At 42.5% G+C, this 27,125-nt stretch overlaps 1 protein-coding gene across 2 annotated transcripts in view; it reads left to right on the top strand.

Annotated features, from left to right (window-relative positions):
- The first annotated feature begins 2,354 nt into the window (after positions 1 to 2,354).
- fkbp15a (FKBP prolyl isomerase family member 15a) overlaps positions 2,355 to 27,125 on the top strand; it is a 100,315-nt gene continuing 75,544 nt past the window's right edge. The window contains exons 1-10 of one of the 2 annotated variants that reach the window (XM_087998540.1): positions 2,355 to 2,506; positions 18,009 to 18,118; positions 19,784 to 19,859; positions 20,305 to 20,374; positions 20,509 to 20,583; positions 21,716 to 21,814; positions 22,475 to 22,624; positions 23,036 to 23,104; positions 25,073 to 25,216; positions 25,732 to 25,874. In XM_087998540.1, coding sequence (XP_087854666.1) covers positions 2,451 to 2,506; positions 18,009 to 18,118; positions 19,784 to 19,859; positions 20,305 to 20,374; positions 20,509 to 20,583; positions 21,716 to 21,814; positions 22,475 to 22,624; positions 23,036 to 23,104; positions 25,073 to 25,216; positions 25,732 to 25,874 — 992 coding nt within the window. In that variant the 5' untranslated portion in view covers positions 2,355 to 2,450. The remainder of the gene's footprint in view (positions 2,507 to 18,008; positions 18,119 to 19,783; positions 19,860 to 20,304; positions 20,375 to 20,508; positions 20,584 to 21,715; positions 21,815 to 22,474; positions 22,625 to 23,035; positions 23,105 to 25,072; positions 25,217 to 25,731; positions 25,875 to 27,125) is intronic. The other variant, XM_087998541.1, reaches the window with a different exon arrangement.

Below are 27,125 nucleotides of genomic sequence, written 5' to 3'. Positions count from 1 at the left end.
GGTGTGTTTTTTCTATTTCCGTGTTTTTAATGATTACAAACGTGTCATCGACATATCTGACCCAGAGTTTGGGTTGAATTTGTGGTAGGACTGTTTGTTTTAACCTTTGCATAACTGCCTCTGCTATGAGTCCCGAGATTGGTGATCCCATGGGTGTTCCATTGATTTGTTCGTATATCTGGTTGTTGAATGTGAAGTGTGTTGTGAGGCATAAGGACACTATTCAAAAGGGCCACAACACACTGCAGTACACCAGAACTGCAAAAAGAAGAAGAGGAACACCTATACAAGGTATTCGCCAAAAACGGATACCCGCGCAACTTCATCAACAGATGCCTAAGAGAAAGACAACAGAACAAGGACATACCACAACCAAAAGGACTAGCCACACTACCATACATCAGGAGCATCTCGGAACTGACAGCCAGACTACTGCGACCCCTAGGACTCATAACGGCACACAAACCAACAGCCACGCTCAGACAACAACTCACCAGAACGAAGGACCCGATACCCAACATGAGCAAAACGAATGTAGTGAACAAAATCCCATGCAAGGACTGCACTAAACACTATATAGGACAAACAGGAAGACAGCTAACAATCCGCATACATGAACATCAACTAGCCACGAAACGACACGACCAGCTATCCTTAGTCGCCACACACGTAGACAACAAGCAACATGAATTCGACAGGGACAACACTACTATCATAGGGCAAGCCAGACAGAGAACAGCCAGGGAATTCCTAGAGGCATGGCATTCATCCACAAACTCCATCAACAAACACATCGACCTGGACCCAATATACCAACCACTACAGCGGACAGCTGAAACTGACAACCGGAAGTGGCAGGGACAGACCACTATAAACACCGGAGGAAACATCAAAGAAGCGCTTCGCAGGAGGCTCCCAAGCACTGATGATGTCGCCTAGCCAGGGGACGAAACGTTTGCAACAAAAACGTCCAGCTCGGCGAACAGAACCACAACAGTCCAGCATTGCTCTGGGTCCATGGATTAAAATCCACCAGGTGGTGGAACTTAAATATAATTAATATTTCTGGACTAAAAAACAGGAAAAGTACATGCAGTCATATAAATTAGAAGCAGAAGGATCCGCCCCTTACACCTACTCCACCATTCAATAAATTTATGGCTCATCTGATTGCAATCTCAAATTCACATTCCGACTTACCTGTCAACCCTTGCATAACAAGAATCTCTCTATGTCTTCCTCAAAAATATTCAGGGAGTATAACCCTAGCACCTTTTCAGAAAGACAGTTCTAAAGACTCACAAACCTTCAGAAAACAAAACCATCTAATGTCTACTTTAAATAGGTGATCTTGGACTAGATTCTCCCTGGAGCAAACAACTACTCCACACCCCCAACTTACACCCTGTCAAACCCCTCAGAATTGTGTGTTCCAATCACCTTTCTTTTCAACCACCATACATTTTGTCAAAATCTAATTGGCCCATCAATGCCCTATAGAGAAGAAATCCTGTCCTACATTTGACTCCAGATGCCCAGATGGCATGGTGGTTCAGTGGTTAGCATGGCTGCCTCACAGCACCAGAGAGCCGGGTGCGTGGGTTTCCTCCCACAATCCAAAGATGTGCAGGTGAGGTGAATTGGCCATGCTAAATTGCCCATTTGTTCAAGAATGCGTAGGTTAGGTGCAATAGTCAGGGGTAAATGTAGAGTAATATGGGAGGGGAATGTATCTGGGTGGGTTACGCTTTGGAGGGTCAGTGTGGACTTGCTGAGTCGAAAGGCTTGTGTCCACACTGTAGGGATTCTATGATTCTAAATGAAGGAGCAAATATCTGCAGATACTGGAATCTGTACTGAAAACAATAAATGCTGGAGATCACAGCTGGGTAAAAACAATGACTGCAGATGCTGGAAACCAGATTCTGGATTAGTGGTGCTGGAAGAGCACAGCAGTCCAGGCAGCATCCAAGGAGCAGCTGGTCAGGCAGCGTCCATGGAGAGAGAAAGGAGGCTAACGTTTCGTGTCTAGGTGACTCCATCTGATTGAAGTCTGTGACCTCCAGCCTATGCTGCTTTCTGCCCTGAAATGAAGTTGATTCCCAACTGCCAACTAAAATACTCCGCCAGTGACGTTTACACCGTTGAAAGAATAAACATCAATCCTGCTACTGTTTCTCCCCCTCCCCCCATGTTTATATTGAGCCTCCTATTGAAATGAATGTCACAGTTACAGTACTTTACTATCCTGATCGGGGTGGTGCTCACGTGACCACGATCAGCTCTGCGCATGCTCATGCCCGGCGTTCGCATTGCGCAGGCGCCGGCCCATGTGCCGTAAAGTGTTGCGTGGGGGTGGTGTTGACTTTATTTTTGATGCTGTTGTGCGGCACGCTGTAAAGCGACGTTATCGGCGGGCGGCACGGATCATCCGGTCGATTAGTATCGACATGTCGCTGTTCGGGGCGGATGACGATGATGTCGATTTCCTGTCACCGAGCGGCGGGTGAGTTCGGGTCGGAAGGAGAGCGGTTCCCAGCCTCCACCTTCCCTCGGTCTGGCTGTCTCTCTTTCTCCCTCCCCCTGTCTGTCGGGGGGCCCGGCTCCTGTCAGCGGGAGGGTCCACTCTGTGGGGGGCCCCGGCTCCTGTCAGCGGGAGGGTCCCCTCTGTCGGGGGGCCCGGCTCCTGTCAGCGGGAGGGTCCCCTCTGTCGGGGGGCCCGGCTCCTGTCAGCGGGAAGGTCCACTCTGTGGGGGCCCCGGCTCCTGTCAGCGGGAGGGTCCACTCTGTGGGGGGCCCCGGCTCCTGTCAGCGGGAGAGTCCACTCTGTCAGGGGCCCCGGCTCCTGTCAGCGGGAGGGTCCACTCTGTCAGGGGCCCCGGCTCCTGTCAGCGGGAGGGTCCACTCTGTGGGGGGCCCCGGCTCCTGTCAGCGGGAGGGTCCACTCTGTGGGGGGCCCGGCTCCTGTCAGCGGGAGGGTCCACTCTGTGGGGGCCCCGGCTCCTGTCAGCGGGAGGGTCCACTCTGTGGGGGCCCCGGCTCCTGTCAGCGGGAGGGTCCACTCTGTGGGGGCCCCGGCTCCTGTCAGCGGGAGGGTCCACTCTGTGGGGGCCCCGGCTCCTGTCAGCGGGAGGGTCCCCTCTGTCGGGGGGCCCGGCTCCTGTCAGCGGGAGGGTCCCCTCTGTCGGGGGGCCCGGCTCCTGTCAGCGGGAGGGTCCCCTCTGTCGGGGGGCCCGGCTCCTGTCAGCGGGAGGGTCCCCTCTGTCGGGGGGCCCGGCTCCTGTCAGCGGGAGGGTCCCCTCTGTCGGGGGGCCCGGCTCCTGTCAGCGGGAGGGTCCCCTCTGTCGGGGGGCCCGGCTCCTGTCAGCGGGAGGGTCCCCTCTGTCGGGGGGCCCGGCTCCTGTCAGCGGGAGGGTCCCCTCTGTCGGGGGGCCCGGCTCCTGTCAGCGGGAGGGTCCCCTCTGTCGGGGGGCCCGGCTCCTGTCAGCGGGAGGGTCCCCTCTGTCGGGGGGCCCGGCTCCTGTCAGCGGGAGGGTCCACTCTGTGAGGGGCCCGGCTCCTGTCAGCGGGAGGGTCCACTCTGTGAGGGGCCCGGCTCCTGTCAGCGGGAGGGTCCCCTCTGTCGGGGGGCCCGACTCCTGTCAGCGGGAGGGTCTACGCTGGGGGTCCGGGGGGTTAATGTGGGGGTGGATGGAGAACCTTGATCAGAAAGACGGGGGGCGCATCACTGAGCCATGTGAACATTTTTCCTGCAGCTTATCATGACTCCTACTTCATATTGTCCTCATGTATCATTGTTGTTTGTCTGTAGTACAAATTACTGTCTTCATAATTTGGTTAAAAATCACACAACACCAGGTTATAGTCTAACAGGCTTAATTGGAACCACCCGATGAAGGAGCAGCGCTCCAAAAGCTAGTGTTTACAATTAAACTTGTTGGACTATTAACTGGTGTCGTGATTTTTAACTTTGTACATCCCAGTCCAACACCAATATCTCCAAATGATTCATAATTTGGAGTCTTGTTCTGCGATAGATCAACTGAAAGGTGGGACAGAGCTCAGTGGGTTTTATCTAGCTTGGCTACTTTCCAGGCTGCAATCCCCATCCCTGTGACTACCTGTGTTTTATCCTCCTCTGGAGTAACCATAGTTAGGCAGCATAGAAATAGACCACTCAGTCCAACTAGTCCAGGCTGACTATAATCCTGAACTAAACTAGTCCCACCTACTTGCTCTGAGCCCACATCCCTCCAAGCCTTTCCTATTCACTTACTGTACTTTTACAAGTGCCTTTTAAATGTTGTAACTGTACCTGCGTCCACCAGTTAAACCACTCTGTTTTTTAAAAAAAAAGTTGCCCCTTGTCCTTTTCAAATCTTTCTCCTCTCACCTTAGAATGCCCCTGAGTTTTAAGCTCCTGCATTATAGGGAAAAGACCTTTGCTATTCCCCTTATCCATGCCCCACATGATTTTATAAACCTCCAAAGGCAGCCCTCAACATCCTATGTTCCAGTGAAAAAAGTCCCAGCCTGTTTTTATAACTTAAACGCTCCATTCTTGGCAACATACTGGTAAATCTTTTCTGAATCCTCTCCAGTTTAATATCCTTCCTGTAACAGGGTGACTGGATCTGCCCACAGTACTCCAGAAGAAGCTTTGCTATTGTCCAGTACAACCTCAACATGATGTCCCAACTCCTACACTGAAAGCAATGAAGGCAAGCCAGCTGAATGCTGCTTTAAACACCCTGAGTACCTGTGATGTAAATTTCAAAAGAATTATGTACCTGGACCCCATGATCTCTCTGTTCTACAATACTCCCAGGATCCTACCATTAGCTGTATAAGTCCTGCCCTTGTTTTTGTTTATCCAAATTAAACTCTATCTGCCACTCGGCCTCCTATGTTTTCAGCCAAATTATTTATAAAAATATTTGAACTTTCCAGCTCAGCGAACAAACCTACATCCAGAACCTTAACCTGAGCTACAAATCTTCTCAAAACTTTCTATTTACAAAAATGACAAACAAAAGTGGACTCAGCATCGATCCCTGGTCACAGACCTTCAGTCTGTAAAACAGCCCTCCGCCACCACCCTTGGTCTCCAGCTTAAAGTCAATTTTGTATCCAGTTGGCAAGGTCACCCTGAATTGCACATGACTGAACTTTACTAATTAAACTACCATGCAGAACCTTACTAAAGGCTTTATGAAAGTCCAAGTAAGCAACATCTACTGCTCTGCCTCATCAACCTCTTTGGTTACTTCCTCAAAAAATACAATCAAGTTTGTGAGATGTGATTTTCCACACACAAGACCATGCTTGTTTCTCCAAATATAGGTAAATCCTACCTTTCAGAATCACCTCCAACAGCTTGCCCACCACTAATATCAGACTCATCGTTCCAAGGCTTCTCCTTTACAGCCTTTCTTAAATAAAGGCACAACATTAGCCATTCTCCAGTCTTCTGGTGCCCCACACGTCTCTATAGATGATACAGATATTTCTGCTTACATCAATCTGGTCCTGCTTTAAGTTTCCATTGTAATCTGAGTCACCTTTCTTTAAAAATCCAAATTTATGCTCAACCTGCCCTAGTGCCCCTCAAATCTTTCTGGAACCATATGTTTGAAACTGTAGTTGTGTTTCCGGTCCTGCAATGCAATATATCATCCTTATAAAGTGATGCAATTTTGTCCCTGAGGTCTATCCTCAAACCCCATGTATTGTCATCTAGATGACAGAGACATAATGTCAGATTCTATGTGTACACTAATGTCTGGCAATATTTCATCACCACTTGTCCATCCTTTCGCTGCCTCTGTTCAATTACATGTTCAAATCTTGGATGAACCATGCTCATCTCCCATTAATCCTTGGGAAGATTGAAGCTATTGCAAGTCCTGTTACAAATACCATGACTGAGCCCTGTTCCTCTCCCTCAATATTGGACATTGAATAGATTGTCCAATCTACAAAGTACTGAGAAACTCAACAGGTCTAGCAGCATTTGTGGAAAGAGGAACAGAGTTTATGACTTAACGTTTTGAGTCCCATGACTGTTTTGGAGCAGAAGAGTTCCAAATGTTCTGAAGTTGAGTCCCAAGACACTCTGACTCTCTTTCAGTCTCCATGGATGTTGTCAGACATGCTGACTTTTCCAGCACACTCTACTGTTTGCGACTGTAGCCTCTTAGTTCATTATAAGCGGAGTTCTTTACAGGAACCAGAAGAGAAAATGCTGGAAAATCTCAGCAAGTCTGGCAGCATCTGTAAGGAGAGAAAAGAGCTGACGTTTCGAGTCCAACTGACCCTTTGTCAAAGCTTTGACAAAGAGTCAGTTGGACTCGAAACGTCAGCTCTTTTCTCTCCTGACAGATGCTGCCAGACTTGCTGAGATTTTCCAGCATTTTCTCTTCTGGTTTCAGATTCCTGCATCCACAGTAATTTGCTTTTATCCAGAGCTCTTTACAGGTATTCCCTTGTGTATTATGGAACGGATATATCAAGTTTCCACCCCTCCACGAGCCCATCCAGTACTGAAAACTTTTATTCACCCTTCTATCTCTAAACTTGAAAACGTAAATTCTCTCTCAGCTGGCCTCCTGTCTCCCCAATGCTGCCATATACTTGAACATGAATACAGCACCTGTCTGCTAACTGTCCTGTTAGTTGTCATCCCAGTATTTGCGAATGACGTATGTTGTTTCCTGTGTTGAAAAGATTTGTTTAAATTAATAAATTCTGTACTTCTGTTCAAACCCTCCCATAAACTTGCTGCTCCTCAGTTGTGTACCAGCTCTAAACACTCCAAGAATTTGGCATTGCTTTAACTCTTTTTCACCTATCTCTGCATTTTAGGTGTCTGCTTTACTTTAGAAAGTCAGTTAGTGAAGGATAGTACTGCAGCCTTATATTTGTTTAACTCAAAACATTGCAGGTGTACACCCCATTAGAAGCTCAGTCTTTGTGCTCAAGTGAAACTCTCAATTGTGCTTACAATTAATTATTATTACATAATTTTCTCAGCCCTCATCTAAAGTTCTTTCCCTAAACTAGCTTCAATCTCTGGTCCCAATATCTATCTCTCTTTGGTAATGTTTATTTTTGTCTTAATTTCTTCTCGTGAAAAGCTTTGTGACCTATTTTATGTTACCAGTGCTGAGTAAATGCACACATGCTCAGGAATAGCTGTGGAATCTTGAGGGCTGCAGTCATTTCGCTTTTTAATTCTAAATTCTTGAGTTACATTTTACCAAATCCTACCAATTTGTATTTTAAAAAGATCTACTTTCTTCAGCTTTTTATGATAATGAAGTGGTTTTAAAACTATATTTTTTCAGAAGTCTATCATGCACCATTTGCGGGGATTGTTCCATTATTCCAAGTGAAGCTTGTATAATGGGTCAAAGTTTCTTTTCATGCTGAATGTCCACGCTCTATAATGGTGTGTTCTATTTGCTTTTGTGATGGGCAAAGAGATGAACGTGCAATTCACTCACTCATTTGTGTTGTGGTTCTGAAGATAGTGCATCCATAGAAAAAGCTGCTTGTTTGCAAAACTGAGATTATTTAAATCTGGAGAGGCATGCACTTTGTCACAAGACCGGAGGTTTATACTCTTAAACTCGCCTAGTTATACTATGGAAAAGTTAGATTTTTTTCCCTCATGTAGTTCATTCTAATGAGTCTTTACTTTGTAAATGGTTATTGAGAGACAGCCTGTAACATTACACGAAATTCCTTTGCGTTTATATGTTGATAATGCAGAACGTTACAAGAAAACAGGATTAGACAAATCACTTGACCTGAAGAACACCATTACATAATGATGCTGAGCAGAATATGTCTGTGTAAAATACTGTACTTCCTGCTGGATTTAGCATCTTTTACTGCACAGTTGATCCTTTTTTCTGTGTAGTGACCTTTATCCAGAGCAGCACAAGTGGGGTCCCATGAAACAGATACAAGTTGTCTTACTCTGCTAACTCATTGTCCTAGGGCAATGAGAGCATGATGATCTGATTTAAAATAAAAAATAAAAACTCTTCGATAGGTAGTTATTTAACTCAGTTTCTTGGTGATACAGATAGTCTGCTTCTCTGTAGAGTAGTTCAGTGCTCTCTCAGGTTTTATATAGCCTGGAAAAAGAGTTTTAACATCTTAAGCTATAACAGTATTGATTTCGATTGAAACTTTATTTTAAAATAATGGTCAGTGCAAAGAGGAAGCGGGACTAAAATGGAGAACCAACAGCATCTAAAACTTGCCTGGAGCAAAAAGCCTAATTTTTGTGACTGGAATTTTTTTGCCTTCCATCAGTTTAGAACTGTTTGACAGTTTTCGCAGTAATGCTGTACTCTCTGTAAAATGTGTTGAAGAAAGTGCTCTGGGTTCCCGTTTTCAGGATAAGAATGAATATTGCCAGCTCCCTTGATGTTAAAGGGACAAATAGTGGGCTGTAATGCTTAGAACAACTCAAAATATTTCAACACTTATCCACGTAAGGATTTAATTGGATGAAGCAAAGGTCACACTGTTGTCCAGCAGTTGTTGTGCTATTTAAGTTCATCAAACAAGCCAGTCCACAGAAACATCAGCAAATCTCAGGAGTGTGTAAAAGATCCGGTAGTGCCATTGTGAACCAGAAAAAGGAAGTTGTCTGTAAGGACCTGGCCGATGTTCATTTCCTGACATGTCTGCAAGCCAGATTATCTGGTCTTTAACACATTGCCACTTGCGCATTCCAGCTGTGTGGTAAGTTGTTGCTGCATTTCCTACATTGTAGTAATGACTTCACTTATTGTTCATTACAAGAGAAGTGGAACAGTAAAATATGGACCTTTTACTATGAGGTGTTGGTAGCCCAATCTAAAGTTTCGGCATAGTTTGATCTCATTATTTGAGAGACGATATAAATGCTCTAGAATCATTTAGAGTAACCAGTTTGACTGATTCCTAGAAAGGAAAGGAAAGATTGAACAAGTTGGATCTGTACACATGGACTTTCTGAAGAATAACAGGTGATTTTATTGAAGTATACAAGATCCTGAGGGAATTGATGTGGATGGAGAGAAGATATATCTCCTTTGGAAGATGATATAAGTAGGGGGAAAGTTTAAAAATAAGAGGTGACCTATTTAAGATGGAGATGAGAATTTTTCTTTGAGGGCCATTATTCTGTGGAAATCTCTACCCCAGACAGTGGCGGAGGCAGGGTCACTGAAATGTTTTTAAAATTGTTTGTGACAGGAAAGTTAAATGGTATAGGAGTAAATGGAAAGTGGAGTTGAGAATGTATTCAGACTAGCAGTGGTAGAGTTAGCTCGAGGCTAAATGCCATAGTCCTGCCCATAATTTGTATGAAAATGAAGAACTGAGGATGCTGAAAACCTGTAGCACTGGACCTGAAACATTAACTCTGCTTTCTCTCTACAGAGTCAAGAATGTGGTGCTGGTAAAGCATAGCAGGTCAGGCAGCATCCGAGGAGCAGGAGAATCTATGTTTTGGGCACAAGCCCTTCATCAGGAATGAGGCTGTGAGCCGAGTGGGTGATGAGATAAATGGGAGGGGGTGGGGCTGGGGGTAAGGTAACTGAGAGTACGATAGGTAAATGAAGGTGGGGCAGAAGATGATAGGTTAGAGAGGAGAGTGGAGCGGATAGGTGGGAAGAAAGATGGACGGTAGGACAGGTCATGAGGACGGTGCCGAGTTGAAAGGTTGGAACTGGGAGAAGATGGGGGGAGGCCTTTCTATCTACAGATGCTGCCAGGCCTCCTCAGTTTCTCTAGCGATTTGGTTTTGTTTCATAATTTGTACATTTGGTTTGTATTGACTGAAATACTTTGGTTCTTTCGCCATCATACTTGATGGTTCTCAAACTCAATTAAATAAGCTCTCTGAGCAGTTTGTAGTATGCAATGAGTTGACTTATTTTTCAATCCCTTCTGACCTTATCCCACTCTACTGTCAAGGAGGGTCAGTGAAAAGAGTACAAACTAATATTAAAATAAATATAAAGTGAATAATTTAAAAAAAAACAAATCAGTCTGGAATAAATGAACCGAGACCAACTATTCAACCAAATTGTATTCCTGATGTTTTTTTAAATGCTGTCTGATAAATTCACATATTCCAAATCACAACTTATTAATTTTTTATTAGCCTCCTATCCCAAGGTAACTCGACCTCTTCAGGAAGATCCAAAACAATACCAGAAATCCTTATCTTTTCACTGGGTAAATATGCTTGTTACAGTAGATGTGTTCGGCTTCAGTTTGAAGGCTTGAAAGTGATAGTTAACCCAAAGTAAACACTCGTAAGTAATTTTCAATATTAAGCAGCAGTTTTGAAAAGGTAATTAATAAGAAAAGAGCAATTTATTGAATCCAGAGAACAAATGAATGAACATAAACAGTCTCCGTAATTATTAGTGACAGGAGCTTGTCTGTTTGCTCAGGCTGACCAAGGTATCAGAATCCTTCATCAAAAAAATCAAAACTGCAGGTGCTGGAGAACAGAAACAAAAACGGAAAAAGAAGGTTTAGCAGTATCTGTGGAGCGAAGGCAGAGTTCATGCTTCAAGTCCACTGATCCTTCATCAGAATCTCTTCACCTCTTAGACCAGGGCTGTTCTTTGTCCCTGAAAGCATCGAATGACATACCCTAATTCTGGCACTGATGTCAACTCTCTTTTTAACGGATGAATACCCAAGGTGTTAATATGGGTCATTTTTTCCCTTTTCCATCACTTCAGCTTAAGGTCACCTTGCATTAATTAAAATAATACTTCATTTTGAAGGCATTTGTTAACTTTAAACAGATGCTTGCACAGAAAGACAGGCACTCGCACCAATAGAGCATTCTGCTGTTAATTCATGAAGGTCTGGAGAGTCAGGCACCCTCATCACAGTTGTGAGAACATAATGTTTGTGATTTGGTTATGGTGTTTTTCAAAGATGAGTGAGGAGAAGTGAGAGAATAAATGCTTTGTCAACTGTTTTCTTAGTAAATTCTCATTTTCAGAGTAGCTTAGAATATTTAAGGGATCCTTTATTTCTTACAGGTCTAAATCTATCAAATTATTTATACAACCATCAGAATGCAGATTCCTTCAGAGATATGCTTAGAGCATGTGGGGACCTTTCTACAGTAAATGTCTAGATGTGGCCCTCTGCTATTGTCACTTACAGACAAACCATTTGAATAAAAAGCCAGATGGAAGAGTTGCAAACCTCAAGACTGATTATTTTCATTGTATTTTCTATTAACTTGACACAACTCCTGAGTCATCATCTTAGTTTTCACTCTAATTTTTCCCTAGTGATTTAAACCTAGTTATAATTAATGGAAAAATGTTATAATTACAAATTTAATATTCAGAAATCTAGACCTGTGCATAGCTTTTCATTATTCTCCTCTGAAATTCATCATATCTGAATTTAAATTTGAAACTTAATCACTTTAATCATGAATTAAAAGTAGAAATAACAGCCTGTTAGTTGAAATAATTTTGAGCTCATGTCATGATATGGAATGTGGTTGCAATGTTGGAATACAGGATGTTAAGCCACTTAAACTTAAATTGTATCCATGCTTGCATGAGAGTTCAATCAACAAGGAGAAATGAAGGAGATTCCTGATGAAGAGCTTATGCTTGAAACATCAGCTTTTCTGCTTTAATGCTACCTGACCTGCTGTGCTTTGCTAGCACCAGACTCTTCAATTCTGATCTCCAGATTCTGCAGTTCTCACTTTATCCAAGCAGAAAACATAATCACAGCTCTCCAGTAATTATTACCCCATGACAATTTACGGCGAATTGGAGCACACACAATCAGAACTGTTAGTGCAGAAGGAGGCATTCAACTCATCGTGTCTGCACTGGCTCTGAGCATTTAACTTGGTTCTAACATCCTGTCTTTTTCCTGTAATCCTGCATGTCGTTTACGTTTAAATAAGTATTTAATGTTCATTTGAATGCCTCCTCGAACTAGCTTCCATCACACTGACAAGCTGTGCAATTCAGACCAGAATCTCTCTGTCTGAAAATGTTGCTCACTCTACATTTCATATTTTTTGGAAAAACACTTGAAATCTGTTCTTTTTTGAAAAATCCATTCACAAGTGAGAACAGTTACTCCCTATTCCCTCTCCCCTCATGATTTTGAAAATGTCTACCTTGTCTCCGGGGTCAACAGTCCCCATTTTAATCTTTGCTCGTAACACAAGTATCTCATGTCTTGACCCATTGTCTTAAAGCTCTTCTCCAGTTTCTAATGCCTCCCTCTAGTGTGGCACTGGAGCTGTGCACAATACTCCAGCTGAGGTCCAACCAGTGTTCTGTAGAAGTTCAGCATAACCTCCCTGCTATTATAATCTCTGTCCCTAATTATGAAGCTTAGAATAATGAATGCTTTAGCAGCCCTCTCTACCTGTCCTGTTACCTTTAATGACTTGAGTATTTTAACACCCACTTTAGAATAGTACCCATCATACTGTTTCTTTTTTCATTGTACCAAAACACATCACCTCATAATAATCAGCTAAAGAACAACGGATGCTGGAGATTCGAAACAAAAACAAAATTGCTGGAGAAACTCTGCAGGTCTAGCAGCACCTATGGGAAGAATGCAGAGTTAACATTTCAAGTCAGGTGACTCTTCATTTCTTCCCATTGCCAGACATGCTCAGTTTTCCCCGCAGTTTCTGTTTTTGTTTACAACACCTCACCCTTTATCTGCCACCCACCTGCTCACTCCACTCAATGTCCTTCTGAAGTTCGACACTGTTCTCCTCACGTTTTACTATTTTCCCAAGTTTTGTTATTTGCACACTTTGAAATTGTCCCCTGCACGCTAAGATTTCGATCATTTATATATATATCAGGAAAAGCAAGAGTCCCAATACTGAAGGTCAGGCAGCATCCAAGGAACAGGAGAATCGACGTTTCGGGCATAAGCCCTTCAGGAATTCCTGAAGAAGGGCTTATGCCTGAAATGTCGATTCTCCTGCTCCTTGGATGCTGCCTGACCTGCTGCGCTTTTCCAGCAACACATTTTTCAGCTCTGATCTCCAGCATCTGCACTCCTCACTTTCTCCTAGTTCCAATACTGAATCCTATTTTCATAGTCCTTCTTTCCTCCTTGCATTGACTATATCACCTCCCTTCTGAACCATTTTTTATTCAATGTGATTCTCAATTATTGACACACAAGGGCACTTTTTGTTTTTAATATTTATCTCCTTTCCCTTTTGAGGCAGTATGCCTTGACTGTTGCCAAGCCATCTCTTTGAAGGTAATCCATTGTTTAGCAACTGTTTTTCCACCAATCTTTGGTTCCAGTTTACCTTTCTCTGTTTAAATCTTGTCCAGTTGAAGTCTGCTCTCTGCCATTAATGATTCTTAATCTGGATTGACCAATATCACTTTCTACTATCATCCTAAACCTTTTGTACAATGATCACTGTCCCCAGAATGTTTTCCTTGATATTCCCCCATTGTCACTTGATCTGCTTTGCCCACCTCATACCCACGAATCAGATCTAACAGTACATCCTTTCTTGTTGGATTGGGCACATACTGCTGTAGGAAATTCCCCTGAACGTAATCTAGGAATGCTTCCCTCTCACTGTCCCTTACACTACCACCATCTCTGACAATATACATTCTCCCATTATAACTGCACTGATGCCTACATCTTTGTAATTTCCTTGCAGATTTCTTCATATCTTTCTTGCTAGTTGGTGATAAATTACAGCATCTGTGTCATTACGTCCTCCTCAACCTTTAGCCAAATAGATTCAAGCCTTAAAAGTGTGTGAAACATCCTTTTTCTACAGTACTGCATATGACTAGTGTGCATGGAAATTCTGACTGAGTGTACCGCCATGTGGAGGGACTGCAGAGCTCAGAGGGAGTGTTGCTGCTGAGTTAGTTTAAATGCGACCCAAAAAGAACTCATTCCCAGCTCTGTTCAGATGCAACCTGTCTGGCTTGAAAGGGTATCACCTCCCGCAATGCTGGTGTCCCAGGAATCTAAAGCTATCCCTCCTACACCCTTTCTCAGCCATGCATCCAACTGTCTTATAATCTTATTTCTGTACTTGGATCTGGAGATTGCTTTTGAGGTCCCACTTGTTAATTGGTTGTAGAATGTTCTGCAACCAATCTGTGACATCCCTGACCTGAGCACCAGAGAGGTGGCAAATTCTGAAGTTGTTGACGTGGAGAAATGCATGTCTGATCCCCCACCTGAAGAATCCTTCAATAATACTGACCTGCTCTTGTTTCTCCCCTCCTGTACGATTGGGCGAAGTGTGGGCACTTCTTTGAGGATCCATCTCCCTCAACTGATATCCATGTTCGAAAATTAGTTAATGAGCAAGACCTTGAGGTGCTCCTACAGTAGCTACCTGTATGTTTGGTAGTTACCCTTACCCTGTATGTCTGCTTGTCCCTAATATGAGGTGTGGCCACCTCTCTGAATGTGCTGTTCACCTAGTTCTATGCTGCACACTGCTTGGGTTCTGTAACCCAGATCTCCAGCTTTTATAGCTGATGACGCTAGTTTTTAATCCACTTGCTGGATTTGGGCATTGCTGGCTTGGCCAGTTTTTATTGCTAGTTCTCAGTTTCCATTTAGAAGGTGGTGGTGAATTGCTGCAGTCCATTTCATGTTGGTACACCTCCGATTCTAGTAGTGGGCCACCTTGAATATTTGCTAGGAGAAAGTGAGGACTGCAGATGCTGGAGAAGTGGGAGGATTGGAAAGAGAAGTTGCTCAGAGTGAGGACCAGTTCAGTCAGTCGAAGGAGGGTGTCAGTGGTAGGGTACTGGTTGGTTCGGCGGGAAAGGAAGAACTGGAGGGCTTTGAGGCCTTCGTGAAGGGGGATGGAGGTGTATAGGGATGGATGTCCATGGTGAAGATAAGGCGTTGGGGGCCGAGGGAAGCAAAAATCATGGAGGAGGTGGCGGGCAGACTCCTGAAGAAGGGCTTATGCCCGAAACATCGATTCTCCTGCTCCTTGGATGCTGCCTGACCTGCTGCGCTTTTCCAGCAACACATTTTTCACCTTGAATATTTGCAGTGGTGTTGAGGAAGTGCTCCTGCCCTGTAGTTGGGGAAGCTTACTCGATTTTGAATGGGACAATGAACCAACTGCAGTATCTGTCCAAGTGCTTAAATGAGAGCTTGAAGGTGGTGATGTTCCCATCTTTCTGCTGCCTGTCTCTTTGTCAGTGATTGAGATCACAGGTTTACAAGTCGCTATTGTCAAAGCTTATTTGATTGCTGCAGTGGAACCTGTTGACTGTGCATATTTCAGCAACAAGGTAGATGTTTTAAGCAGAAGGACATGGTGTCAAAGTAAACTGTGTTCTTTCTGTCTTTAATGGTGAGTGTTGGAGTTGCTCCAGTGCCAGCAAGTGGTGAGCATTTCACCAAATGCCCGAAGCTGGGATTTGGGAGGCAGACCATATCCAGTCTCTGACCTGCTCTTGGTTGTTGTGATGTAATGCAAAATGAATTGCTCTCTAGTTGTGCCCCTTATTTTCTTTGAAAATGGCTCCCACTGTAATGACAAGTGATGCAAAATGTTGGGAGTTTATGCTGTTCCTATATTTCAATAGTTTTAGATTACATTTACAGGTGTGTTGTCATACCATTGAATAATACTAAATGTGGGCAGAAGAACATTTTGTCTTGCCAAAAAATAACATTTTGATCAAAGAATTGTCACGTGTAGTGACCTAAATTTTAGAAAATTTGATTTTGCAAGATCATACAAGTTTGAATACAGCTGTGTTTGATATGAGTGTTTCCAAATACAAAAAAAATCCTGCATGTGGTGAAAGAAAGCAGTTTAGTCATTGAGCTTGGAGTGAAATGTGGAATATCTGTAACTCCATTAAGAACGGTCCTATGCTTTCAATTAATGAGTATGTAGGCAGTTGTGAGGGAACCCTTGATACTTGTTGAAGCCTCGTCAGAGTCTTGCAACTCCGGCTTGTTTGTTTCATTTGGGCTGGTGCGCTTTACCTGACTGTGTGATGTTGCTCTGATTCTGTACCTTGTAATCATCAGACCATGGCTGATGTGCTGGGATGTTGGGGAACCGAGAACACGTGGAATGAGATTCAAGGGTCAGTATCATTTATAAGGATCGTTTGTGTTAACTTTGATCTCTATCAGATCAATGAAGAAGAATCCTATTGTTCAGCATCTCAATGGTGTGATTTGATTTAACAAGCCAGCAGTGAAACTTGAGACTTTCTGGTCTTCAATACTGTACTTGCATGATGAACTTGTCAAGGCACTGCATTTCTGAACATCCTCCCCTATATCGAATATTCAGTCTGTGCCTCTGACACCACCACCCACCTGACTTTGTCCTTCACCTCTTCCTTATTCTCTACTGGAGTTAAGTTTTTTAACCTGGCATTTCTGGAAGTGAGGTAGAGGACTTGGTGTATTAAAGGAACTTCTCATAATAATGCCCAGTAAAACTTAGTTTTTGTTCTTAAATGTTAAACATTTGGCCATGAGTCCCTGATGAATCATAATGGACTGGAAGATTCCTGTGAATGTTTTCCAGCTCTTTGCTCACCAGTTAAGATTTTCTGTACCTGGAGCAATGCTGTATACAGTAGCCCTACACATGGTGCATGAAGCAATGTTTAGTGTGCCCATGAGATCAGTGTTCGACTACAGCAGTAAGCAAAGAGTCCTTGTGTTTGTGGCAGGCACCAGTGATGTACTTGTAACTCCTACACTATGGTCAATGTTGTGCAGCTTTCTCCAAACCATTGTTACTAGTATCCTATGTAAACAAAAGGTTGGTGTAAGTACGATTGCTCCCAGCTTTGCCATGCTTAGTTAATTCATGAACCATCTGCTGTTAGTTATCTGTCACTGCCTTCTTCCTCTTAATTTACAAAACTGATAATACAGGTTGTTCTGTTATAATACGCGTTTTGTCAACACTAATTCGCTGTAATAAGAATGACAAATTGGAAATGCTGTTTCTAAAGTGCCAACTTCTAAAATGCATACTGACGGTAACGCAATTACAGTGCCAACGCTTCAAGCACAATCTTTCGATGACATGGGGTTGTATAAGAATGCAACCATTGTATTATAAAAGTACTACCTGTATGCTATGGTTCAGTTTGAGGGGCAAGGAATTAGAAGGATACGGATGGCATTGTTAGGAGACTTTAATGGTAGCGGAGAAAATGTGTGGAATGTGGTCCAAATTATTAAATGAATTTTTTAACTGGTAATTTTTTTGTGCTGTAAATTTTATGCAGTTTGAAACGTGGACTTAGATTTGGTTTATTTAAATTGAAGCAAGAGATGGAGCATCAGTTTTTTTTGTGCTCCCTTAGAAACTATCTCTCTGTTTACTCTCTTCACCCCAAAAAAAAAATGCAGTGTGGGTGTATCCACACCCTGAGGACTTCAAAGATTCAGGAAAGTAGCTCACTGTAATCTTCTCAAAGGCAGTTGGGATAGGCCAACATTTATTGTACAAACAAGTGACACTCCATCCAATAAACAATTCGCTTAAAAATGGCTCCTCACCGGTCCAGTATAGTTCCAAGTTGCCTAGTAGTGTTCTTCCAGAATTATTCTTTGCTCTATTTTGAATTTTGTCTTCTGTTTTTTTTTGGATTTATGGTTCTGTTTGGGGGACGAAGCTTCTCTTGAGGTCACAAAAATGTTGCCACATAATCAACAGTAAAGTTGAATGTAGACTTGTCCATTGCTGGAAAAACTCAGGCTTGGCAGAATCAGTTCTCAAGAAAGGTCACTGGACCCAAGTTGTTTACTTTGCTTTCTCTCCGCAGATGGTGCCAGACCTGCTCACTTTCACCAGCAATTTGTTTTTGTTTTGGGCTTCCAGCGTCTGCAGTTCTTTTGTGTTTTTTAGTTAATACTTTTTGAACGCATTGCTCAAAAATTGTGGATGATTTGATAACTTTTGCCTTTTCCCTGTGCAGGTCCAAACTGGCCTCTCTATTTGGCATGGATCAGGCTTCAACAGGTCAGGGGAACGAGTCCTTCCAGTATACTGCCCCTAAGCAGCCGAAGAGAGGGACACCACCACCTGGTAAAAATGTGAAGTTAGAGCAGCAGTGCATGTTAGTTTGGGGGATGGAATGGTGCTTGATGGAGGAAAAGGGCAAAATGGTCTGCTGAGTCAACGCCAACTTTCCTCTGTCTCTCAGTGCAGTCTGGGGTAAAATGTCTGAAGACAGTTTAGGACAGAATTCCTCTTACCTGTAGAGTCAGAATGCTCCTGGAGAGCATGGTGATTGTTCTCCAATGTCACACTATCCATTTATATGAAGACCCCTTTCACAATTAAGTTGGAACCCAATTAGACCTACCCCTGGAGTTGTCCTCACACCACCTGTCTTCCAACAATCCCACCACTGCATGCCTCTCGTGTTCTATCTCCTTCCCTTTCCAATAGCAAGTGAGTAGGCGCTTCATTATCTGGTTTGACGAATCTTGACCACCTGTCCAAGTGCATCTTCAATATGTTGTTAGCTTCCCTCCACTTCACCAGATGAAGGAGCAGAGCTCCGAAAGCTTGTGACTTCAAATAAATCTGTTGGACTATAACTTGGTATTGTGTGATTTCTGACTTATAATTTTTCTCTTTGGTTGCTTGTGGGAGTGTTCTGAAGATGCATGTTTACTATTTAATTCCTGGACAGTTCAAGGCAATTGTGAATTGTTGACAAATCAATCTTAGGAGCTTGACCACTTTTTATTTAATTTTGCAGTAAATCCACCATCTGTGTGAATGCAGCAATTCAGTCTTAGCACCACAATTCTGCAAAACAAAATATGTGCTCACACTTAACCCGGTTTTGTTGTTTTGTTGTTTGTGGGCGTCCCTCGTCATAGTGACTTGGAAATGATTATGATCCTCTCATTGTCTCAAAACCCTTCAAATCCTTAGCCCTCCAAGATTGGACTTTTTAAACGAAGGAACCTGAAGTTGGAGATCAATCTAGTGACCCTCTGCTAAACTTTTCTGGGGCATCTGTAGTTAATTTAATCAACTTATTTGGAAATGTCATGTCCGCCCCCACTCTGGGCACATGAAACTTGAAGCCAAACTGTCGGGAGACACTGCTTCACCAGAACCCTTTGGGGGCCCCTCTATCCTTGACCAAGCTGGATGCTATTTCTTATTGAGGCCTTGTACAAAGGCTTGTTTTTTTGTTTGGTGTTCAATTATCTTATTAAACTTTTGTTTTCTGTCACTACTTATTATGGCACTTGAAAGTATCTTGGAGTTTGTCCACCTAGTATCTTTGAATTTTTATTGCATTAGGATTTTGCTAAAGGATTAGTTTCCCTGCATGTTCTGCTTTGAATTGGATTGTGTACAAACAAGCAACTTTTATCTTTTTTTCATGTTAATTCTGCTGGCTTTCCAGTCAGCTTGACCATGTGACCCTTTTACAGTGACATCCAATTGATTGATTTGCCTTGTGAACGATTGGGTCTGCCCATCTGATAGAGAAAATCATTTCATTTGTTCTCGCAGCAGCTTATTTTGCTCTGATGCTTGGTTTAATCTTGCCTTGGGTTGGAACCAGAGGACAATGCTTGATAACTGGCACTACAAGTGGCAGTCTGAACCATCATGCCACACCATCCTCTTGACAGTATTACAGTCCCGTTAAATGCTGTGCCTATTTAAATGTGGGGAGACTTGTTTACTTTCGAACCAATAATGAGTTTATCTTTTCTGCAGGAGCAGGTTCACAGAAGCCACCAGCTACTGCTGCTCCAGCGGTCTTGTTTGCAACTGGAGTGCATGCTTACCAATAGTAAGTGTTGTGGAGGGTGGGGAAACAGAGGCTGGATAAGGGTCTTCTGTGTGAGAAGTAGGGTGGAGTGATGGTTAAGACTGATCTTGGTGCTGGAAGCTAGTGTGTCAGCATCATCATGGGGTTTGAATATATATCTTGGGCTCATCTGTGAGTTAGTGTTCTCAGCTTTCTTTTTTAAATGTAGGTAGGGAATGTGTTCTTGATGAAAGACTTATCGTCGGGCAGATATTTAAACTAATGTTCCAAAGTTTTAGAGGATGATTTAACAGATTTTTAGCCCATCTTCTTTTAGAATTGCAAATGCAATCTGCAGTATTTAGTACTTATATTCTACCCCATCATAAAGGGCTAATTAGCACAGGGCATTGAACATTTGGAATGTAGGTATCCTGGTCACAGTTCTGGGTCTGTTATTGATTGCTTTCTTTTCATTGTATTACAGTGTGAATGGTCAGTACGTGAAGCAGGGGAAACTAGGGGCAGCAATTCTTGGAAACCATGCTTCTGCAGAGGTGGGTCTGACTGAGCTATAGCAGGGATACTTTGTGATGTAGTCTTTTTGTCAGTCAATGCAGTATGAAGTGTCTGGTTTTGTATAGGTTTTGCATGCGAACTGATTCTTTTTCTCCATCTCTGATCCCTAAAGTACAAGGTTCTCCTCTACGCCAGCCAACAGAAACGGATTGCTGCTGCCCGCATTTATCCAGCTTTCACTTTTACTGTGAGTGACTTTTTTTTTTGCTATATGGGATTATTGAAAGTGGATTGTTATTTACCAATGGGTAACTTGCTCATTATTTGAGGTTTAAAATTCTGTGCTTCAATCTGATGTGTTTTTCTTCAAAAACATTTCTCGATCAGATATTCGTTCTTTTTGTAGTTAGATTGGATGCTGTTGGGCAGTACTGATGAGGTTGATGGTGTCAGGGAGTTGGATGAACATTGGTACCTCTACAGATTGTCTCGGGGCATCGGCTTTAATTGCCCAAGTTAATGAACAATCTTTATCACATAATATTTGCTTGATCTTTAAACTGCAGAACTTGTAATAAATATATTGTCTTGATCATTGTTTGTATATACTTGCCTTTGCGTTTTAAATGAGAAATGCTTATTCTGTCCCTTCATTTATTAATTGCAATCCTGGCATGTTCAATTTACCTCTTTATGCTGGCTATTGTCCTGGGAACTTGTTGAGCAGTTCCTTTGATATAATTTTACTTAATTTCACTGAGAATTGTAATGAAATTCCATATTCCTGTCCAAGGTCATATTATTCTCTTTTTCATTGTCTAACTTTGATCAGTAAGTTAGTGTTTGTAACTGTTGGTCCTTATATTTTGAACAGGGTAATGGTAATATTTTCCTGATGATTTTAAGTCAGACTTAATTTTTATTTTCCTGTCTCTGTATACTTCAGTGCCCTTCCCCAATCCTGTCTATTCACTATTTTTGGAAGGACCAACTGATTTGGGAGTTTAGTTTGCACATGCTTATTTGTCAAAATCTTTTAACTCAGTATCCTTTTCACATGTGGGTCCTGAAAACGTCAGATTGTTAAGTTGTGCTGTGTATCAAGACGTTGTTCCATCCTGTCCAAAGACCAAATAATACCAGGTGGATCTTTGGATTTTAATTGCACTTTCTTGCTGAACTCTGGATATTGATATCAAATTCTAGCAGTTTTTATTGTTGTTTTGCTTCAAGGGGGTTAACACAGTTTGGATCTCGGTCCGGAGTTCTGTCTGTAGTTTGTATAGCTTTGTTCCAGAAGTGTATCATTGAATGAGCAATTCATTGGAAATCACTCTGCTTAACTTAACTTAACCCATCTCAATGTTCATTCTGTTCAGGTTCAAGCCAATAATTATTGTGTGTTTTACGATGACCAGCGGCAGAATTGGTCAATCATGTTTGATTCTGAGAAGGCTGTGATGGAATTCACCAAACAGGTAAAATCTGGCTGCTCATTGAGCATCTGTGGCTCTTCTAGGCTGTAATTGCAGAATATTCTCTCAATGTGGGCTTATTTGAAATCTTCAAGGTTGGGATCGCTAGTTTTATTTTAAGGGTATCATGATGGAGTGAAAATTAATTGTGTAGCATGGTCAAAGTCAATGATCTCATCCTGTAGCGCTGTTTATAGGATGTTGGCAAAGCCTGAGAAATGATAATCAGTTACTTGGTTCAATCCCTGCAAATCATATGGGATTTAAACTTCGACACTCTACATTTTTTACTTGAGGTTTAAACTGATCTGCTGGCCCCTCTATGTTTGTCCTATGTTCTCGGATAGATCAAAAGTAATCTGAGATTGTCTGTCTTCAATCGCTTGAAAAGGTGATTTATTTCGAACCTGTTCTCCCACTTTGTCTCTACATCATCGTGCTCTGAAGAGTATTCGGTACGAATTAATGTTGCTGATTAGTTTGTTTTTGGCTAATTTTTAATTGAGATGTTGGTGCAGGTTGATGTCATTCTTTATTGTTTGTCACTAGTTGTCTTCAGAATTTTTGACTAGGTGGATTTCAGTTAACACTGATTTTTTGACCAATCTTAGCATGTAACTTCCCAGACCATATGTTTAGTCTCTACTTGCTTCTGCTGTGCAGGTGTGTTTGGCAAAATGCAACAGCATCCCGACACTGGAATCTGTGCTGATCCAAGATCTAGCCCCAGGAGAAGGACAGGCAGTTGAAACAGGGGACTCTCTGGAAGTGTCCTACACAGGTTGGCTTTACCAGAACCACACGTTTGGACAGGTGGGGAAAATTGAGTCAATACCATGATTTCTGAATCTGTGCTGCAGTCTTTTTATGTTAAAGATTGTAATTTACTTAAAAACAGATCCATCTTAAAGTCCGATTGTCATCCCGACCAGAAGCTTCATGTTTCAATTAAGATTGTTGGGGAAAATTTGGCCTTTTGAACACAGCCCAAACTGTTGTGATTGAAAACCTCTGATTCTAGGGGTTCTAGGTTTGGTCAGTCTGATCATTTCCTTAATTTAAATACCAAAGAATGCTCATTTAACAGACCATTGAATGACTGGTGTAGACACGAGTGCAAAAATAGTTGCTTTAATGCGGAATATTAAAAGAGCAAAAGCAGCAGAAGGTCCATGTACATTGTTTCCTGCTCCTTGTCACATTTGCTGTTTCAAACGTTTTCAGGTGTTTGACACGAATGTGAATAGAGACAAGTTGCTGCGGTTGAAAATAGGATCGGGGAAAGTGATAAAGGTAGGTCTTGGGGATCAGGAATGGAGCCATGGGAACCCCTGGTGGAGACGATGATTAGTGGGGGTTGGTGGCAGTCAGAAAAATGGGAAGCGACTGGAATGAATTGTGGTCATTATTAACTGGAGAATTTGACTTGGCTGTGAAACTATGAATGCAAATGCAAGTGAATCAAAGTAACACACTAGCTCTTGCCGAGGAGTTAGGTAAAGGACATAGGAATTAGGAGTAGGCAATTCAGTCCCTTGAGCCTCGTCTGCTTTGATACGATCATGGTTGATCTCATCTCAGCCTCAACTCCACACTCCTCCCTGCTCCCCACAATCCAAGTGCTGCATCTAGCTGCCTCTTAAATACCTTCAAAGTTTTGGCGTTGACTACATTAACCTGTTGTTAACTAAAAATTTGTGTCTCCTCTTTAAATTTACTCCACGTCTCAGCATCCATCACATGCTGGTAAGTGAATTCCACAGGTTCAGGACCATTTGAGAGATTTAAATCTGATCTAAATCAGCTACTCAATATCTGAAAATTGACCCCTTGTTCTAGATTACCTCCACTAGAGGAAACATCCTTTCTCCATCTACTTTGTAAATCCCCTTTAGCATCTCTTCTATCTCAATTAGATCTCCTCCCATCCTTCTAAACTCAAGAGCAAAAGGTTAAGTGTTTCAATAATTTCTCTTCTTCCACAATCTTACTTTGTATAAACCTTTGGCCATAACCCTTGAAGTTGTCCAGAGTTATTTATTTTTTTTTGTTGGTGATCTGATTCACCAACCCCCCGCCACTCTAGCTTTGTGATGTTATGTTTAGCTGCGCCGCCCCACCCCACCACCACCACCACCACCGCCCTAATTTTAGACAGGGCTCCTCTGCCTTTAATGAGCTGTATCTTGATTAATGCTGTTCTTCAACCATGTTTGCAGTATTTCAGATTTATTCCTTTTGTCCTTGGGAGGGATATACTTATCAATCCACAAACGCCTTTTCCTTATCATCACTTTTAATTTAAAGCATTTTTTGTGTTGTCTGCACCCTGCAGCCACAGCATTCAAACTTAAGTAATTCCGTCATACGATGGTCACTACTTCAAGATGCTTTACTTTTCTGTTTGTATTTTGGTGTGTATGGTATGGTTTACTAGGTAACTTGTGGGATAATAGAGTCAAACATAGGAGCAGGAGGAGGCCATTCATTATGGTCATGGCTGATCGTCTGACTCAATAGCCTAATTCTGCTTTCTCCCATAACCTTTTAACCCATTTGCCCCAAATGCTGTATGTAGCTGCCTCTTGAATACATTCAAAGTTTTGGCATCAACTACTTCCTGTGGTAATGAATTTCACAGGCTCACCACTCTCTGGCTGAAAAAATGTCTCCTCATCTCCACCTCCAAATGATCCAGCCTGTATCCTTAGACCGTAACCTCTGGTTGTGGGCGCACTCACCATTGGGAATGTCCTTCGTGCATCAATGCTGTTTGGTCCTGTTAGAATTTTGTAAGTCTCTGAGAGTCCATTCATTCCCCCCCCCCAAAAACACACGCACACGCGCATGTCTGAACCTCAGTGAAAACAATCCTAACCCAGTTAATCTGTCCTCATACGCCAGTCCCACCATTCCCAGAATCAGCCTGGTAAACCTTTGCTGCATTCCCTCAAGAGCAAGAGCATTCTTCTCAGAAAAGGAGAAAAAAATTGCACACAGTGTTCTAGGTGGGCCTCACCATGGCCCTGTATAACTACAACAAAACATCCCTTCTCCTGTATTCGAAACGTCTCGCAATGAAGGCCAGCATACCGTTTGCTGCCTTTACCTTGTTCCTGGCCTAAAGAATACAAGTTGAACGTGAATTTTTAATGGCATTCAACAGTTTTGTGGCTATTTTTACTCGTACCAACTCTTTTGATTACCATGTTAATCTATTGGGAACAATTTGTTGATCTTTGTAAATGGTGCGTTTTGCAGGGCTGGGAAGTTGGAATGCTGGGAGTGAAGAAGAATGGAAGAAGACTTTTGATTGTACCTCCAGGTTTGGCGTATGGATCACAGGGAATACCAAACCGGGTTCCAGCCAATGCCACACTAATCTTTGAAGTGGAGGTTAAAAGGGTGAGTGTTAGTTAAGGTGTGTATACGTTTTCACCTCATTCCAAGCTAAGACTCAGCCATATCTGGCTTATTTTGGGAATATATGCTGATCATTATTTTCCCCACAACTCTGATTGGATCAGTGTGGTTCGAATTGGTATCCACTTTGAAAACTTGGAAATTCAGTTGATAAAGATTGTGGATTTAATTGAATGTTCAGATTGAACATGTAAGCAAAGCCTAACATACAACAGTTGTGCGATCATGGGTGTTGTTTTGATGTATAGAACAAGGTTTCCTGGAAATTTGTGTTTGGCCGTAATGTGGCTTCTCAATAAGAATTTTACTTTCTATAGTCTAATGTTCTCAGACCTATTGAACTGTCAGCTCTTCATTGCATACTCAAACTGATGGCTAAATTAAACACTGAAGATCTTTGTGTGGTTGCTTTACCAGCTCAGTGAGTTTGTGGCGCTGCAAGGTGTTATTTGGGTATTTGTGAACTAGAAAACTCACTTTGTCACTTTTTGTCACAGGTAAAGTTTGCGAAGGAGTCAGGATCTGACAAGCTGAGTACCAGCTCTCATGAATCTGCTACGTCTTCACCAGCCCCCAGCATAGAAAGCCTGACCACAGAAACTGCGATCCCAGCACCTGTGTCTGTGCCTCCAAAGCCTGGGTATGAAAGGTGTATAACATGGCTACTTTCAGTTATTCTGGTTTGACTGACTTATTCCCTACTTACAATCTCATTGAAATGTGCTACGGAATAATTAGAGTTACGTTCCAGATTCTGGGAGTCTGGAGGGTTACTTTTGACACTCCATGTCCAAGATAGAACACTTCACAATGTGTTCTGAAGGTAAACCATCTGAACTTGATGTCTAACATAAAAATAGAAAATGCTGAGAATGCTTAGGTTAGAGACCAAAAATCTGTTCATATTTTAATATTAACAAAACCAGAAATTGTTGGAAAAATTCAACAGACCTGGCAGCATCTGTGGAGAAATATCCGTTCATGTTTCGGTATGAGAAACAATATCAAATCTGTTACCTTAGTTTTGAACAAAGAAAAGTTAAGAAATGTAACTAGTTGTAGGGAGGAGGAGAGTGGGAAGAGAACAAATTGAAAGGCTCATGACCAAGTGGAAGACAGGAGAGATTACACAGAATCCTAGAGATGTACAGCACAGAAACCTTTGGTCCAACTCATCCATGCTGACCAGATATCCTTACCTAATCTAGTCCCATTTGTCAGCACTTGGCCCATATCCCTCTAAACCCTTCCTATTCATATACCCATCCAGATGCCTTTTAAATGTTGCAATTGTATCAGCCTTCACCACTTCCTCTGGCAGCTCATTCCATACAGGCACCACCCTTTGCATGGAAAAGTTGCCCCTTGGGTCCCTTTTAAATCTTACCCCTCTCACTCTAAACCTATACTGTCTAGTTCTGGACTCTTCCATCCCAGGGAAAAGACATTGTCTGTTTACCCTATCTATGCCCCTCATGATTGTATGAACCTCTATAAGGTCACCCAACATCCTTGTAAATCTTTTCTGAACCCTTTCAAGTTTCACAACGTCCTTCTGAGAGAGACCAGAATTGCACACAATATTCCAAAAATGGCCTAACCACTATCCTATACAACCACAACATGATCTCAACTCCTATACTCAATGCACTGACCAATAAAGGAAAGCATGCTACACCCCTTCTTCACTATCCTATCCACCTATGACTCACTTTCAAGGAACTGTGAAACTGCACTCCAAGGTCTCCTTGTTCAACAACATTCCCCAGGATCGTACTATTAAGTGCATAAGTCCTGCCCTGATTTGCCGTTCCAAAATGCAGCACCTCACATTGGTCTAAATTAAACTCCATCTGTCACTCCTGGGCCCATTTGGCCTATCTGATCAAGA

This window comes from Chiloscyllium plagiosum, unplaced genomic scaffold, assembly GCF_037043375.1.
Source record: "Chiloscyllium plagiosum isolate Xiang-an unplaced genomic scaffold, Cpla_swu_hap1 HiC_scaffold_21, whole genome shotgun sequence".
Taxonomy (NCBI): domain Eukaryota; kingdom Metazoa; phylum Chordata; class Chondrichthyes; order Orectolobiformes; family Hemiscylliidae; genus Chiloscyllium; species Chiloscyllium plagiosum.
The sequence above is the reverse complement of the archived record's forward strand: the minus strand, read 5'-3'. Positions and strand labels throughout refer to the sequence as shown.